General features: G+C 39.2%; 1 protein-coding gene across 1 annotated transcript in view; it reads right to left on the bottom strand.

Moving 5' to 3' along the window:
* Window positions 1–16,736, bottom strand: part of TTN (titin) — a 238,731-nt gene that overhangs the window by 196,464 nt on the left and 25,531 nt on the right. The window contains exons 29-43 of the mRNA XM_055812704.1: window positions 16,346–16,618; window positions 15,975–16,238; window positions 15,615–15,875; window positions 14,822–15,082; window positions 14,075–14,338; window positions 13,722–13,982; window positions 13,286–13,546; window positions 12,584–12,844; window positions 12,357–12,498; window positions 12,102–12,267; window positions 11,650–11,881; window positions 10,808–11,092; window positions 10,585–10,710; window positions 8,271–8,459; window positions 3,917–3,973 (exon numbers count right to left, since the gene is read on the bottom strand). Coding sequence (XP_055668679.1) covers window positions 3,917–3,973; window positions 8,271–8,459; window positions 10,585–10,710; window positions 10,808–11,092; window positions 11,650–11,881; window positions 12,102–12,267; window positions 12,357–12,498; window positions 12,584–12,844; window positions 13,286–13,546; window positions 13,722–13,982; window positions 14,075–14,338; window positions 14,822–15,082; window positions 15,615–15,875; window positions 15,975–16,238; window positions 16,346–16,618 — 3,303 coding nt within the window. The remainder of the gene's footprint in view (window positions 1–3,916; window positions 3,974–8,270; window positions 8,460–10,584; window positions 10,711–10,807; window positions 11,093–11,649; window positions 11,882–12,101; window positions 12,268–12,356; window positions 12,499–12,583; window positions 12,845–13,285; window positions 13,547–13,721; window positions 13,983–14,074; window positions 14,339–14,821; window positions 15,083–15,614; window positions 15,876–15,974; window positions 16,239–16,345; window positions 16,619–16,736) is intronic.

Here is a 16,736-nt window from a genome sequence, read left to right as displayed (position 1 = left end):
TTTCTTCTTTATAAGGATGATCAACCTTGATGCCCTGCTCAATATCAACTGATCTCTCTTGCTCCTTGGCCTGTTCCTCCTGCTGCTGTTCTGTACAGAAGTCATAAAAGCCAAACTGCTCCTTTGTGGGTGTGCCTGTAATGATATTCTGCAGGTCAGGCACACTTGGCTCTTCTACAGGAGGCACATCAGGAGACATTGCCTCCCAGGCAGGGGCCTTGCTCTCCTCCACGTAAACATGACTCCCGCCTTGCACCACAGGTGACATAGGAATGAAAAATTGTGAATCCTCACACTCACTTGCCAGAGCAGACTGCTTAGAGGCATGTGTTTGCCCTTTCACTTCCATAAATGGTGACTTCAAGATGTCCCAGGATAGAGTATCTGTATGTGGTACCATCTTGTCTCCTTCAGCCTCCAGCTCCTCTGAAAAGTGACCGGAGTCCTTGGCCACCAGTTCATGCTCTTCCTTGGACATGCTGGGGTACAGCTCAGTGGCATCAATTCCCAAGATGTGTTCCTCAGAGACAGCTTCTCCCCTGTGCTGCCTCATCTCAGACATACCACCTGTATCCCTCACACTTTCTTCTGTATAACCCATTTCTTGCCTTGCATAAACCTCCATGATATCCAGCACCATTGTTTCCTCCATCTCTCTTTCCCTGAAGTCAGGATTTTTCTCACACTCCTCTTCTAACTGTTCACCAGGAGATGGAGACAGCCTCAGGGACCAGGGTACGTGGGCTTCCTCCTCCTTGGGGCATGTGATCTGTTCCTCTTCATCCTTACCAAGTGTGCTGACATCTTGGAGGTGCAGAACATCGCCTATGGCAGGCAATTCCTCAGCATCTCTATCCTTGCTATACAACCTGGGTGCACTGGGCTGCACTGTCAGCTTAGAGGTAGTCTGCACTGTTCCAGCCACATTCTTGGCCACACAACAATACAGCCCAGCATCCACAACAGAGACCCCTCGGATGTGTAAGCGGTACACACCATTCTTGCCTTCCTCAAACTTTAGCCTCTCACTGGCAGAGAGGCTCTGGCCATTCAGGGACCAGGCCACAGCTGGGGGAGGCTGCCCAGACACAGCACACTCCAATACCACTGCCTCCCCTTCATGGCAGTGAATGTGTGCTGGGGCTTCTGCCACAATACGGGGTGGCTCATTTCCCACATCAAATGAAAATTTGAACTTGTGCTTTATGGTGGGAGCAGTCTGGTCTGGAGAGGGCCGCGTGGTCTCTCTCATCTCTGTGTCTTGCTCTGGTGTTGGAGTGGGGGCAGTGATTTTGATTTCCACAGGCAGTGACAGAGAGTCTGAGTCTGGAACTACACTTGGAAGTCCCTGCTCTGCTGTGAAGGCCAGGCCCACTTCCTCCTCCTCCTCCTCCTTATCTTTCTCCCCTTCTTCTTCCTCCTTCACTTCCTCCTCCTCCTCCTTCACTTCTTCTTCCTCCTTCACTTCCTCCTCCTCCTCCTTCACTACTTCTTCCTCCTTCACTTCCTCCTCCTCCTCCTTCACTTCTTCTTCCTCCTTCACTTCCTCCTCCTTCTTCACTTCTTCTTCCTCCTTCACTTCTTCCTCCTTCTTCACTTCTTCTTCCTCCTCCTTCTTCATGACCTGATGGACTGGCATCCGCGGCCTCACATGGAGTGCAGCCGAGGTGCTGACTGTGCCCAGTGGGTTGAATATCACACAGGTGACAGTGCCACCATGCTGTGGGAGCAGGGATGGGAAGGTCAGTGTAGAACAACACTCTGTGGTGTGAACAGCAGTGCCCTGGATGCGCCCCACGGGCTTGGCGTTGTTGTACCAAGTGACTGTGGGCTGTGGACGGCCATGGAAGAGGCAGGAGAAGGTGCATCTGTGCCCCTCAACAGCCTCCTTGGGCTTGACCTCCTGGACAAAGAGGGGTGGGCAGGGCTCCAGGAGCCCACCTGGCATCTTCCACCTCTCCCCTACAGCCTTGGGCCTGCAGTACCCTTTTACTACTTGCACCGCAAGGGCCTCCGAGCGCTCCATCATCGCAGCCATCTCAGGTGGGCTGGGCTTCCCAGGAGGGTGCCCCTGGGGCATGGATACGAGGGATTCCTGCTTCTTTTTCAGCATTGCCCTCTTTGCCTCCCGCAGCCGCTGCAGCTTCCACCGGGTCTCCTCATCCAACAGCTCCTCAGCATGCGCCACTGTGCCACTGTGCTCCTTACGACATGCCAGCCCTGGACGGTGAGGCCCCACCAGTGGCAGCCTCTGGAAACGGATGGTTCGTACCATGCTCCGGGCTGGGGAGAGGTCCCCAAGCAACTGCTCAGCATCCTGCCCCTTGTCAAAGGGTGAGCCAGTGCAGCGGAGCACCACTCGCAGCCGGTCCTCCTGCCTCTGCTGCAGCAGGCACTCCCAGCTCTCCTGCATCCACTCTGCTTTCCCTGCAAAACCCAGGCCCTGCTGCTCCCTACTGTGTGCCACCAGCAGTGAGGCAGTGGACTCAGCTGAGCCCTCACTGTTAATGGCAAATACCCTGTAGCTGCCAGCATCATGCTCCCTCACATCCCGCACCTCCAGGCTGGCATGGTGTGTGTGCTCCTCACTCTCAGTGCGGATCACCTTGCGGCAGTCCTGGTGGACCGGCCGGTTGTTGTGAAACCAGGCCATGTGGGGTGCCGGGCATGCCACCAGCTTGCACCAGAAGAGTGCAGGGTCCCCCTCCATGACAGACCTACACTTCAGGCCCTGTGTGAAGGTAGGTTTACAGTTCTGGGAGCAAGCCAGCATCGCCGCTGTCCCAGGTCCCTCAAGGTTGGCCTCGCTGTGCCGCTCTGTAAGAGAAGGAGACTGGGTTACAACACACCACACTCTGCCTACTGTCTGATTGAAAAAAATGAAATAGCAATATATTGAAATAAAAAATGGGCATGCAACAGATTTCATCACACACCCAGGAAAAAAAAAGTAATTCACTCACCATATTTGTTCGAATAAACGCAATGCCTTGCTCTGTTTTAAAGATTGACACGAAAATCGTTCGTTGTCTGTTCTTTCTTCAGACTGTGGAAATTTCTTCTTGAACAAGCAAAAATGTATTTCAAAACAACACGTTCTTCTGCGTGTATGTTTTTGCTGCCTGGAAAAGCTGTGTGTCTTTGGGTGGCAAAGAAGAAAATCTTACCTGACTTGCAGACAGTAGAATAAACGCCCTTTCTGACCCCTCTGTTTGTAGATTAAATGTTTATATAATTGAGAAAAAGTATTTTGAAAAATATTTTTAAAAAGTAAGTAATTAGCTAACATGAAATGAGAAGGCGTTTATTCGAACTAATACAGCCACTAACTTCACAGTGTTATGCACAGGGAAAAAAGCAAGCAACATGAACCACGTATGCTATCTGCAAGCCAGGGTAAGAGATGTATAATGATGAATTAATGTATGTAAAAAAAGTGCAAGGAATCAATGGGAATGTGTAGCTTTCATATATCCTAAACAACAAATGCTTTCTAGTATACTTCATCCATCCATTCGTCCATCCAATAGTGTCCACTGAACTGTTAGGTAGCTAACTTATTTAAAAATAATGATTAAGATTTGTATGACTTCCTTCTGAAGTAAACTATTCCATGCATTCAAAAGGAAATAGAACAAATAAAAGCTCTGTGAACAGCTGCAAAGCATGAAGTAAAAGTTAAGAATATGGCTGCAAAATTATAAATTTGAAGTTTTAAACATATTTTAAAACTTAAATAACTTTATAATGCAGGTAACCCTTTGCATATCAAAACAAACATGCAACATGTTCCAATATGCTTTAAAATGTGTCTTTCTTTCCCCATCAGACACTACATGTAAGCAGATAAAAGCTTTTCACGATGTTACTAATTACTGGTACTAATTATTCAGTGTATCATCATTGGTGACTGTACCTTTCACTTCCATTTCAAACTCTTCCTCTAGCTTCTCATGAATAATTTTTTCCGGAGCTAAAATAAAAAGACAAAGAATTTTGAGCTATGGTTGCTCAATATACCAATCAACACTTTATGTAGTAAAAATATCCAATCTCTCTTGCAAATCTATAGAAATTCACACATACATACACATAAACGCATGCCAAACAATTCAAACACTTGATAAATTCTGAGAATAGATTAATCAAATGCTTTCAAACTTTTTTGCAATGTACACTTTTCTCTAAGATTTTCTTTCTTTTTTTCAAGGTGGGAGAAAGTTTCTAACGTAACATGCCTTTATCATGCCTTAAATCTCTGAAGAATACATTCAACAACCCACAGACTAATGAGATGCTTCTCGTACTTTACCATCTCCCAGGGAATGAATGTACTGGAATGCAATGATGCTATGCATGAGGAATTGATACTTGGAAGGAACATGCAGTTGCCAACCTGTCACTCTCAGATGGGTGCTGCACTCGGCTTGTCCTGCAGGATTAACTATTCTGCACTTGTATATACCCTTGTGGTTCTGACCAACTTTCAACAATCTTAAACTGCACAATGGCCCATCATGTTTTAAGGAACACAATGCAGACTCCTCAACTATTAGCTGATTGCACAGCCAGACCACGCAAGGTGTAGGCACACCTTTCATTACACAAGACAGTAAAACATCATCTCCTTCTTTTACAGTGGTTTCTGAAGGTAGAGTTTCAAGAAACTCTGGTGCTTCAGCATCAGTTTCTGTGATGTCCTCACATGGCACAACATCAGGATAGCAGACTCTGTTTCTTTGTTTCTCAGTTTCATATGGTCTTTGTGATGCAGATATAAACAAGCTCGATGTTTTCTTGGAAGATTCTTGCTTAACTTCAGATGCTTTAAACTGACAATCTTTGGCTGCTTTAAAGCTTTTAGTATCTGATTCAAGGGTAATTTTTGTTACTGCTTTTGCTTGTGCTTCATTTGCTAGGTAAGAATAAAGTTAGGAAAAGGATTAGGTCAATGTTTTGCAGGAATAAAAAAATATACTTAGGGGGAAAACCCCAATAATTAGTACTGAAAGAATGTCCAGTATATTAGTGCTACAACAACACTATTAAACATGAGTGATTACACATTTAAGAGCTCTATTCCTGCTGGGCTAATTCTAGGTACCAGTTAAGCCTGTAGGACTTTCTTGGGACCAAGACTTGGTTGGTAATGCCTAATACAAGCACATATTTTCTTTTAATGTAGAGCCTCAATTTAGAAAGTAGCAGCAGAAAACTGTGAAGTGCTTTGCATAGTTCAAGAGTGAAGAAAGAAACTTCAACATGTAAGAGAAAAATCAACAGGGTCAACGGCTTCCTCACTATTCATCTGAGTTTTCTGCTCTTGATTCCTTTGAGCTCACCTGAAATACAATCACCTGTCCAGTGTGGTGATAATAAATTTTTGCATCTTCACTAGTGGCAACACTACTAACATTTTAATACACTGATGGTCAGGAAGAAGTGTAAGGAGTCTTAGCAAAAATAAATATATCTCAAGGAGAGTAGAAGTAGAATACAATTCATTAATGCAGTAACACAACACTTGCACCCATCAGTCCTTTCAAGTACATTGACCCCTATCACTAACCTTGGAATTATAACCTTGGATTTACTGGAAACAAGTTGGACGCACAGAGTTTGAAATGACCAGGTATCTAGTTTAACGTTGCTTATCTGACATTATAATCTCCCTTAAACTCCAGGAATTCTCAAAATATAAGAATTCCTATCAGCCTGTTTTGCTTTACATCTCACTGCATATCATGAAGGATATGAGGAATAAAAAGCCCCAGACATCTGTGACTTGCTGGGAAGAAGCATGAAGTTACAATACCAGCTTCCTGGTACTGCACGTGTCACTTACGAATAGAGCTGTAAATGTGGAGGAAAAACCCGAAAGCATTCTTACTAGAGCTTAGTATTACTGACAATAAAGGAAATATAAGTGATCTGTAGGCAGTGATAATGAAGTGCAAAAGGTAAGTCATAATGTTAAAAGTCAGATAACCACCTTTGACTGTTAGTATTGCAGCAGTTGTTGTCCCTCCGTAATCATTATATACAGTACAACTGTACAGTCCTTGATCTGTCAGCTGAGTATTTAGGACTGTGAGCAGTAGGACACTTCCATTTTGTGATATCTTCAGTTTTTCAGACAATTCTATCCTTTCACCTTCATGGGCCCAAAGATACTCAGAGAACTCATTTTCTAAGGCACATACGAACTGAGCAGTGTCACCACATTTCACAGTTAAGTCTCTGAGAGGCAAGAGAATCTTTGGAGGGACATCCTTCATTTCCTGAGCAGAGGTCATAGAGATCCTGGTGCTCTGAGATGTTTGGGAAAGGATTGTTGTGTGCATGGCTTCCATTTCTTCAACTGATGTAGCCTTCATGGTCAAATTTTCTGATATGTGCTCAAAAACCTGTACACCCAATTCCTGTGATGGTTGTTGCATTGATTTAAATTCTTTTTGATAAGTTTTAATGTTCTTCTTTGTGAGAGGAGCAACATGAAGTTCTGATATAGCCTGTGACCGGATAGACTCTTTTACATCTTTCCCAGAACTTTGCCTATCTAGGGCTTGCACTGTGTAATCAAGTAACAAAAATAACAACATTAGTATCTAAAGAACTTTACTGGGTCCTGCTCTGAACAAAACCAAACAGCATGGAGGATGAAAATGAATGATCTTCATTTGAATACTCAGCATGCCAGATGCACTACTCTCTTGACACAAAGATTATCCATTCGCATATATGAATGACAAGTGATGCCTAAGCTAGTTTATACATGCAGTTGATACACAAATGCCCATGTCTCTTCTTTCACCAAAGTTGACCATTTTAGTATGGGAAACTTCTTATGGAAATGTTTAAGGAGGTATTTTCTTCCCCGCCCCCTACAGGATAGTACAAAATACCTCAGTCAATGCTATAAAGATCACTAAATTACTTGTTTTAAAAATTGGAATGCCTTCAGTAAAGCGATCCTAATCTTTTGACTTGTATCAAAATACAAATCTGCAAATTTCTGAATGTTACAGCTTGAACAGAAGAAACGAGAGTGGCTGGGTTACAGACAGTAGGTGCTAACATTAGCTGGTAAAGAAAAGGTGTGAAACAAGAACATTAGTAACAGCGTAAAAGTATGGTATACAACAAACTGAATCCCTTTGAAGTAAAAATGGGGTTTTACCTTCTGCAGTCACTGTAAGTGTAGCTGTACAAGTTGTTTCTCCAGCACTATTTCTTGCCTTGCAAGAGTATTGGCCAGCATGCTTTAAGAAAGCATCTACTATAATCATTATAGCTGTGCCTGTAGACTCATCAAAGTAGAAAACTAAGTCTTTTGTTGGCAACATGAGTTGTTGATTATGAAACCACTGGATTTTTGGTTTGGGCATGCCAGTGACTCTAGCTTGAAATCTGACTGATTCCCCACTGCGTACCCTGCAGCTTGAAATAGGCTGGATAAAGGTGGGCCTTTGGCCAAAAGACTTCTCCTTAAATGAAACAGATGAAGAAACATGCCAATGGGACTCTGATGTAACTTCTTCAACCTTTTTAAATCCTGAAAAGAAGCACGCCAACTTTTAATTTCTTACCCTACGCTACAAGAAATTTTCTCTCTCATCAAGATTTTTTTTTCTAACTTCCAACTTAACAGCATGACTCTAATTCATCATTTATAAAATCTGTTGCAAAAAAAACAAAAAAAAAACCCCAAAAAACAAAAGATTAGATTTATGGTTAAATAATATTAAGGAAAATATAGAACTTAAATAGAAAATTCTGCAGACAGTATTTCTGCTCTTAAACTTTGGTCAACATTTCATCAATTCATATGAATGTAAACCATTTCTTTTCAGCTGCCCCCATACCTGGTACACATCTTATTTAACGTGTTCTCCAACACTTTCAAAGTAATTCATTTTATATAAAAGCTCTTACTAGATTCTCCTCACAGTCAAATCAAAGAATGTGTAAGGAAATCACTTCTATCAGAAAGAAGGTTTCTATCATCTTTAGTGCATGACAGATTCTAATACTGGAGAGAATGAAAAGGTGATGTGCACTGAACATCAAAAAATTGTGAAATAACTTTTCCTATGCACGACATATTTTGAAGACATAAATGTATGTTGTGGACATTGTAAATGGTAGCAATTAACTGAGTTAAAAGACAACATGACAGACAACGACTCACATATGATTAGCAGTGTATATATAAGATTAGTATTGGAACATGACCGAAACAAGACATCGTCTTTAATTGCACACTGTACCTTCTAACTTCAAGGTAGCAGTGCTTGTCACTTGGCCTACAGAATTACTAGCCACAAAAGTATAGATTCCTTCATCCTCTGGATAAGCTTCAGCAATCTCCAGCTGGTAAGTGTCTTCAAACTGGGTCATTCTAAAGAAACGTGACGGCTTGATCTCTCTCTCTTTGCTGTACCAAGAGACTTTCAGATCTATTCAAGCAACAGAAAGAAGAAAAATAAAACTGTGTGAGTCACGATATTAGACTAGTAAGTAAATACTATTTTTTATTTATATGTCAGAAATCTTAATCTTAAGTATCTTTTTAAAGTTTAAATGTGCTTTGTATTACTCTGGTAATGTATGATCAGTGGAAAGTGGCCTACTTATTGCTTAAAGTTTTGATTTCTGCACTGGAAATATCTGTATGGGAAAACATTCTGGTGCTGCTATATTTAGTAAAAATAAGTTTTCCTTTCCCTTCTTAATGTAAAAACTTAAAAATATTTTGCTACTACTAAAATGAAATAAAGTCTAATTTTTAAAAAGGGATTCTGCTACAATTGATTAAACAGGCTATAAAAATCACTAGGTTGAGCTGAACAGGTCAAAGAAATGAAAATGGAATATTATTTTGATAAGCACAGTATCTTGCCTTTTTTTGTTGGAAATATTGTAAGGTTTACACCTCGTATTTCTCAAAAAAGATCCTGTCTTCGTACCTTTGTAAAATTCTTATAGAAAATGTTGCATTATTTGACCTATATAGATTCTTGTAGACTTGGGAAAGAAGAGGACTGAAGCAGACTTTAACCTTGCCTCTCCACCTGGCACTATATTACATCAGTAATCAAATGTTTTCACACAAACAGTGTGCTATCAGTGTCATAAGAAAAAAGAGACAGTGTTTTCAACAGCCAGCTTATAGTATGTATCATTAAACAACTGTATTTGCAATCATATATTACCTAACCTAACAGAAATGTTTTTCACAACACAAGTGAGAGATATGCAAATCCATCTGGATAAAGTATTAAATAAAGAAAATCTCAATAGGAAAAATTTCTTCTCCAAAACGATTGTCAAGCACTGGAACAGGCTGTCCAGGGAAGAAGTTGAGTCACCATTCCTAGAGATATTTAAAAGACCTGTAGGTGTGCCACTTAGAGACATGGTTTAGTGGTGGACTTGGCAGCACTAGGGTAACAGTTGGACTACATGATCTTAAAGGTCTTGTCCAACCTCAATGATTCTATGATTCCATGAAAGGGGACCTAGATGAAAGGATCCTTGTGCTCTATGCTGTAAATGCAGCTTCCACATATACATAAATGCAGTTCTTGTAAACAGAGTTACACTAGCATGCACAGAGGGCAGGCCAGTCTTTCCAACATATATTTTCTGAGTTTTAGCACCACTTCCAAAACAGAATCAGATTTGTTGTATAGCTTTAAAAAAAAAATAATGGGAGTTTGATTTCAAGTTATGGAAGTGCAAATTACATATTTTTGCATATATATGTATATTACCAATTTTATGTGGACTTTTACACAGCTACCACACAGGATTATTGATACATTTGGAGATTTATCTTTAAATAACTGTAAATTTATTGGGATTAGAACTGGATCTTATTCTGCAGTTTACTATGTGAATATTTTATTACTAGTCATACTCAATGCCATTTATTGAAGTGAAGAAATGTAGACTTATGTGGTTTTGTGTTAACTTGGAAAGAATTATTTTAACTGTAAAATTATAGTCTATGTAACAAAATAGCAAATTCATTCAAGGAAAATGTATACTTAAGACAATGAGCGAACACTTTTTTATGCTAGGAAAAAGAATGCAATGGCAGTTTACTGTTTGCAGCACTCAGGAATATTAGGATAAAGACTGAGGCACTGAGAGTTTCAGTTGTTAATTGACATAACACTGTGTGTCATCAGAAACTTTATCACATTCATTTAACATGATAATGCTTTTCCACCATGATACTCTGTGTTTGAAGCACTGCATTTTACTGACACAGTTTCCCAACATCAGTTTGCATTCAAAAAGCTGAGAAGCTTCCCAAGACAAATTGTTTGAAACAGGTCGTCTTTTTAGAAATGCTTAATCTTTATGACAGCTTTTAACTTCCATGCTTGATGCCGTCTTTGACAAATGACTTGCTTAAATAGCTGTCTGTGAATAACATAGCATGTATCAACAGTGTATATCAAACAACTGTACTTCTATGGAAAGACTGATACCAGCACATATACATGTATTTTTTTTAAGTTCAAGATGAAAAATTCTGAGATGAAAGGATGTAGAGGTTTTCATTAAACCCACCTGTCCCTGTAACTCTGCACTGAAAACAAGCAGACTGTCCCTCAGATGTAACAGCATCACGTAGAGGTATTATGACAGCAGGTGGATACACTGGCACTTCTAGCTCAGGAGAAACAACTTCTGGGACTAAAGAATAAGAAAAAAAGTAATTTTTAAAGATTAAGATCACACACATGCTGACAATCTCATTTCACAGATACTGTTATGAGTATGGGAAACTCACTTTCCACTGAAAGTGAAGCCGAAGTTGTAGCAACTCCATAGTCATTTTTTGCTTCACAGGTGTATACTGCTGCATCTTCAGGGAAAGTTTCAATCAGCAATAGAGTATATTCTTGTGCGTCATGAAGAAATTTGCACTTGAAACCTGGAGAGAGCTGTTGATCATCTTTGTACCAGGAAATTTTGGGCTGGGGTTTGCCTGATATCATAGCACAGAAGCGGGCAGGTTTGCCAGATTCCACAGTGGTTGGCTCTAGCTCCTGAATTATCCGGGGTGGCTCTGGAGCTGCAAATTGGGGCAGGAAGAAGGAGAGAGAGAAATCTCATTATTGATATTTATCAAGACTTAAACAAATATTAGCAAGGATTTATTTATTTATTTACTTCATTACTCCCAATATTGCATGCCTATGAAAATCTGCCCTTTTCCTTAAGACAGGGGGAATGATCTAGCAGCAAGTGCCTTAATAAAATCAGCTGTGTTGGCATAAGTATTTTCTGGCAAAACGTGTCCAAGAATTGATAGGTTATCCCTCTGGCAAGGCATATTTGTCCAAATGGACAAATTAGTTTTACTTGGACCTGAGAATTTCCTGGTCTAAATAAATGTAGTGGTGAAAAGAACTGCTATAGCATTTTCATATAGCTAGCTGTTTCAGTACAGCAACAAACATCCATGTACATGAGGATTTTGCTAATGTTCCAGACATAAGATTCTCTTTGGATATTTTTTTAATTATTATTTTTATTTATTTATTTTTTTACTTTCAGAATTAGAATAAAGAAATCAGGAAAAGAGAGGGCAATAAATACAATCAAAACATTGTTTGTGGGTACACATACCATTCACATAGAGAACAACAGAACTCCTATTCCGTCCTGCAACAAAAGTATATTCTCCAGCATCAGAGTAAGTGGTTTCAAAGATGGTCATTCGATGAACTCTCCTTTCCACCACATAACTGTATCTTTCCTCATACTGGAAGTTGATCTCAATACCATCCTTGTACCACTGTGGTTCAATGTCATCTTCATTGACTTCAAATTCAATTTCAGCTCTTTGTCTCTCAATGACCTTTGAATAAGTAGAATAAATATAAGAAATACCTGCCTTTTTTTTTTTTTTTTTTTTTGACAGATAGCCGCACATTTCAGTTTCCTAAAAAAAGGCCCTGACCTTATGATTACAGATTTTTGTGTTAGGACTCTTGCTGGCTAAATACCGTTGCTTTTCCTTTGCATTATTCTTTGCATGACAAAGTTATAAAATATTTATTCTTCTGTATAGGACATACCTGAATATCTTTACGGATGCTTCTGATACGAATGTCACGACCTTCCACTATCAAATTGGCGCTGGATGTGTTCCCACCTGCTACTACAGTGTACTGACCAGCATCAGACATTCTTGTGGAAGGAATGATGAGACGATGGACATATTTTTCTCTCTGAATTTTCATCCTAAGGACATCAGAAAATAAAATAAGCAAGTTATTTCCTGGAGGGAAATACATAACAAAAGACAATATGGTGTAGAAGCCATCATTTACCTGTCACCAATCTGGAGTTCTTGCCCATCCTTCATCCACTGGACCTGAATGTCAGGTTCTGAAATTTCGCATTCAAAGATAGCCCTCTTCTTCTCCACAACCTTGATGTCTTTAATATGCTTCCTAAATTCAATGTGACGAGCTAGGGAAAAAAAAGCAGTATGAGTGACATGCTGCTATTTAAGCCACCAGAACTCACTAAATATACAAACCAAGAGGGCAAATACCTTCCACATATAAAGTGGCTGATGAAGCTGCTTTTCCAGCAACAAAAGTATATTCTGCAGCATCACCAAAATGCACATTCCTTATGGAGAGTGAGTGTGTGAGCTTCTTTGTTCGTATCTGGCACTTATCGGTCGATTTTATTTCCACCCCATTCTTTAGCCATTTATATGAGATACCTTCATAGTTAACAGTAACTTCAAATGTTATCGTATCTTTCTCTTCAGCATTGATGTCTTTTAGCATGGAGGTAATCAGGATGGCTAAAAGAGAAGAAATGGACATGATCTGGGTTCTTTTGTTCTTTTTTGCTTTATTTTAAACACAGTAACTGGATCACAGATGTTTAAAATTCTTTAAGAAGATTCTGATTTTTAGTAATATTAAAAGGAAGTCTCTGTGTCCAGAATCAATATTACAGTTAAATTTCCCAAAACTTCTGAATGACATAGGAATCGAAATTCTGTCTCCTATGGTGACTTGGTGTTTAGGCATGTTGGCCTAAACAGAGGAATCCAGGATCTGACTTTCAAGTCCACAGCTTCTAGCTCTCATTTTAAAATGTAATTAAGGTTGTTTAGGGTTATTTGAAAATACCTCTACAACAGTGCTGGTTTTGTCTGAATTGCACAAAGTGCATATATTAACATAAATTGTATTATTAGTAATTGTAAAATAGTCTGGTTAACTTCATTTTTACATACGTTTTACAGTCAGAGTTGCACTGACTCTGTCATTTCCACAGACAAATGTATATTCTGCAGAATCTTCACTGCTTGTGTTCATGATATTGAGCTGATGGAGTTTCCCTTGGACCACTATTTTGAACTTTTCACTCATTTCAATCTCCACACCATTTTTCAACCAGACAGCAGGCACATTGAAATGAGAAACTTCACATTGAAAAGAGGCAGTTTTGGTCTCAGGGATTTCAATATTTTTCATGGTCTTTGTGATGTGTATGGCTAAGAGAGGAGAAAATAAAGACAAAAGAAAAGAAAGGATTTTTCAGAAGTCAATATGTGTGGAAGACTGCAAAAAACCAAGGGTAAAAGGCTATGAAGTGTCAGGTCAAGTTGTTCAATATAAGCTGGTGTAGCAATTTATATAATTACTTTCTTACAAACTGACAATACTTACTTTCCACAAACAGTTTTGCTTTACACTCAATTTGCCCAACAAGAGCTGTGTATTCCCCAGCGTCAGCAGGAGATATGTTATGCAGCATAAGCTTGTGAACTTTCCTTTGAGAGATCATCTTGTATTTTTCACTTTGTTTAAGCTCAACATTTTTGTGGAACCATCGAACTGGTACAGTATCATGGGATACACTCAGTTCAAAGGAGACAACAGCATTTTCCAAAGCAGTCACATCCTTTGGCTTTTTGATAATCTTGACAGCTTGAGGAAAGAAATTAGCAAGATTCAGCAGCGTGTTTGATTTGAATTTCAAACCGCATATTGAAGCAAATATTCAAACCAGATAAACTTACTTTCCACATGAAGTCTGGCATTTGCTCCTATCTTTCCAAGCTTAAAACTATAAACAGACTCATCAGTGACAACACAGTTTTTGATTTTCAGTGTGTGAACAGTTCCTTTCACAGTAATTTCATATTTGTCATTTGATTCAAGTTCAACACCATTTTTGATCCACAAAGCTCCTTTTACATCAGGGTGGGTCAGTTCTACACTGAACACTGCCTCCTGTGTTTCTGTCACCGTCAAGTTCTTTAGTGTCTTCTTTATCTTAACAGCTACAAGAAAACCCAAACAAAACAACTTGGCAAAACAGACCAAAATTAAAAATTATAGTAAATATAATAATCTTAATAAAACTGAATCATGGTGCTTCATTTTAAAATCTAGTATCTATACATTGATTTACACAGTCTCTACCAAAGTGATGTTTGGAACATAAAAAAAGAACATTTACTTGCAGCATCCATGAGAAACTATGGGGTTTTTATTTGATACGTTTACTACACAACTAGCAAAGAGTGAATTTCTACCTGCTAGCCAGTACCTTACATAAAATGTGTTTTTATTAAAATATCATGCTAAATTCCAAATCCAGAGACTCCAAAATACAGTAAGCTTGCTGCTTAAGAAAGCACATAATAATATAAAAATACTTCCAAAAAATGAAGCAAAATATGCTTGTATCTTAGGCCTGATCCAAGACACAGTGAATGATGCTGAACTGAGTCTTAAAGACATTGGTTATAAAAAATACTGACCTTCGACCTTCAGTTTGGCAGATGTTTTTGAGCTTGCTATTTCATAGCTATATTCACCCATATCATCCAGTTTTGTGACAGGGATATTGAGCCTTCTCTTTACACCATCAGATTCAGCACGGTACTGATCTGTCATAGGTAATGGTCTACCATTTTTTAGCCACTGACCATCTGATTCAGGATTTGCCACCTCACATTCAAAAACAGCTGCCTGGGACTCAGCCACAGTCAGGTCAGTGAGAGGCTTTGAAATGGCACCACCTGTTGGGAAGCAAGAGCACGTGTTTTTGTTGTGGTTCAACTTTACCCCGTATGGAAATGCAACCATATGAAAAGTACATGCTGGAATTCTTTGCTCTGATTTGGAGCATGCCCATAGACATTCTGAGTTCTGTGAAAAATCAAGACCAGAATGTGACCTGAACATCACAAAAAGATGTTTCTTAATTCTATCCTAGTCATTCTCATTTATTATTTCTATTAGCAGCAGAGGTTTACTGACCACCAAGACAAAACCCTCCTTTTTTACATTAATTACATCAAAAGCATACTACAGCATTCCATACTATGGCTCTGATCTAGCATAACATATTAGCGCTTACTTAAAAGCTTTGTTAAATTCAAATTATACTAATCACAAAATATAAGGGGAAAAGCAAGGAGAACATAGAAAAAAAAGATAAAGACAAAAATGTACAGAAACAGCACAATTGCTACACTTACATAATATAGTACATTGAGCATTGTTTTAAATCACAGTAAAATAAAAATCTTGGACTTTAACCCTACTAACCTGATACTATAAGCTTTCCAGATGTTTTCTTCTCCCCAGCATAAAGTACATATTCTCCTTCATCATCTTTCATCACCTTCATCACTGTCAATTTATGTATTTTGCCATGTGCTTCAATTTTATATTTAGGACCAGCCTTTATCTCTTGGTCTTTGAAATGCCAAATTACATCAATCCCGGAATGGGAGAGCTCTACCTCAAAGCATACATTCTGTGTTTCAGTGCAGGTGATGTCATGAAGACCTCTAATAATCTGAATTTCTATAAAAAGAATACATTACAAATATATTAGTTGTTTCCACAGTTTTGTGTTTAAAGAAATAGTTTCACAAAGAACTCTGCATCTGAAAGGAAACCTACTTTCAACGGTGACATTGCAACTTGTTTCAACTTTGCCAACCATTAGTTTATAATGTCCTTCATCTGATGCATGGGTTCTGGTAAGCACTAGCCTCTGTTTAGTGCCTTTACATACAGCTTGTACACGTTCATCAGGCTTTATCTGATGATCATTTAGGTACCATTTGGAGGAAGACACATCAGGTGCTGAAACTTTGCATTCGAGGACAGCTTTTGTTCCTTCAACTACGTGTATATCTTTTAGAGGCACCACTATTTCCACACCTGTGAAGTTACAAAAATATTCATCGTGAAAAAAACTATGCCTTTAAGGAGTAACTCTAAAGGGCCCAAAAATCAAACACACCTTCAAAATCATGATAACTACTTACTGTACACTGTGATCCGTCCAGTGGTTGACAGTCCAAGATCAGGAACACTAAAAGAGTAAGTTCCACTGTCTTCCTTTGTTGCATCTTCTATCAGCAGCATGTGTGACTGTTTATCCAACACAATGTGAATACGATCACTTGATTGAATTTCGTGACCATCTTTCATCCAGACGCATTCCACATTTTCTAGGGAGACTTTAACTTCAAGTTGTACAATATCTCCCTCACAGACTTTTTGGTCAGTAAGTCCCTGAAGAATAACCATGGGGCGAGCTGTGGAATGAAATTAAGTTAATTCTCATAACAGATAAGCAGAATATTGAAGATTAAGGCAGTATGGGATATAGTGATATAGATGTAATATATGCCATAATATAGAAAATCTGTAACA

The sequence above is a fragment of the Falco peregrinus genome, chromosome 8, assembly GCF_023634155.1.
Source record: "Falco peregrinus isolate bFalPer1 chromosome 8, bFalPer1.pri, whole genome shotgun sequence".
In the NCBI taxonomy this organism is placed as follows: Eukaryota; Metazoa; Chordata; class Aves; order Falconiformes; family Falconidae; genus Falco; species Falco peregrinus.
The sequence above is the reverse complement of the archived record's forward strand: the minus strand, read 5'-3'. Positions and strand labels throughout refer to the sequence as shown.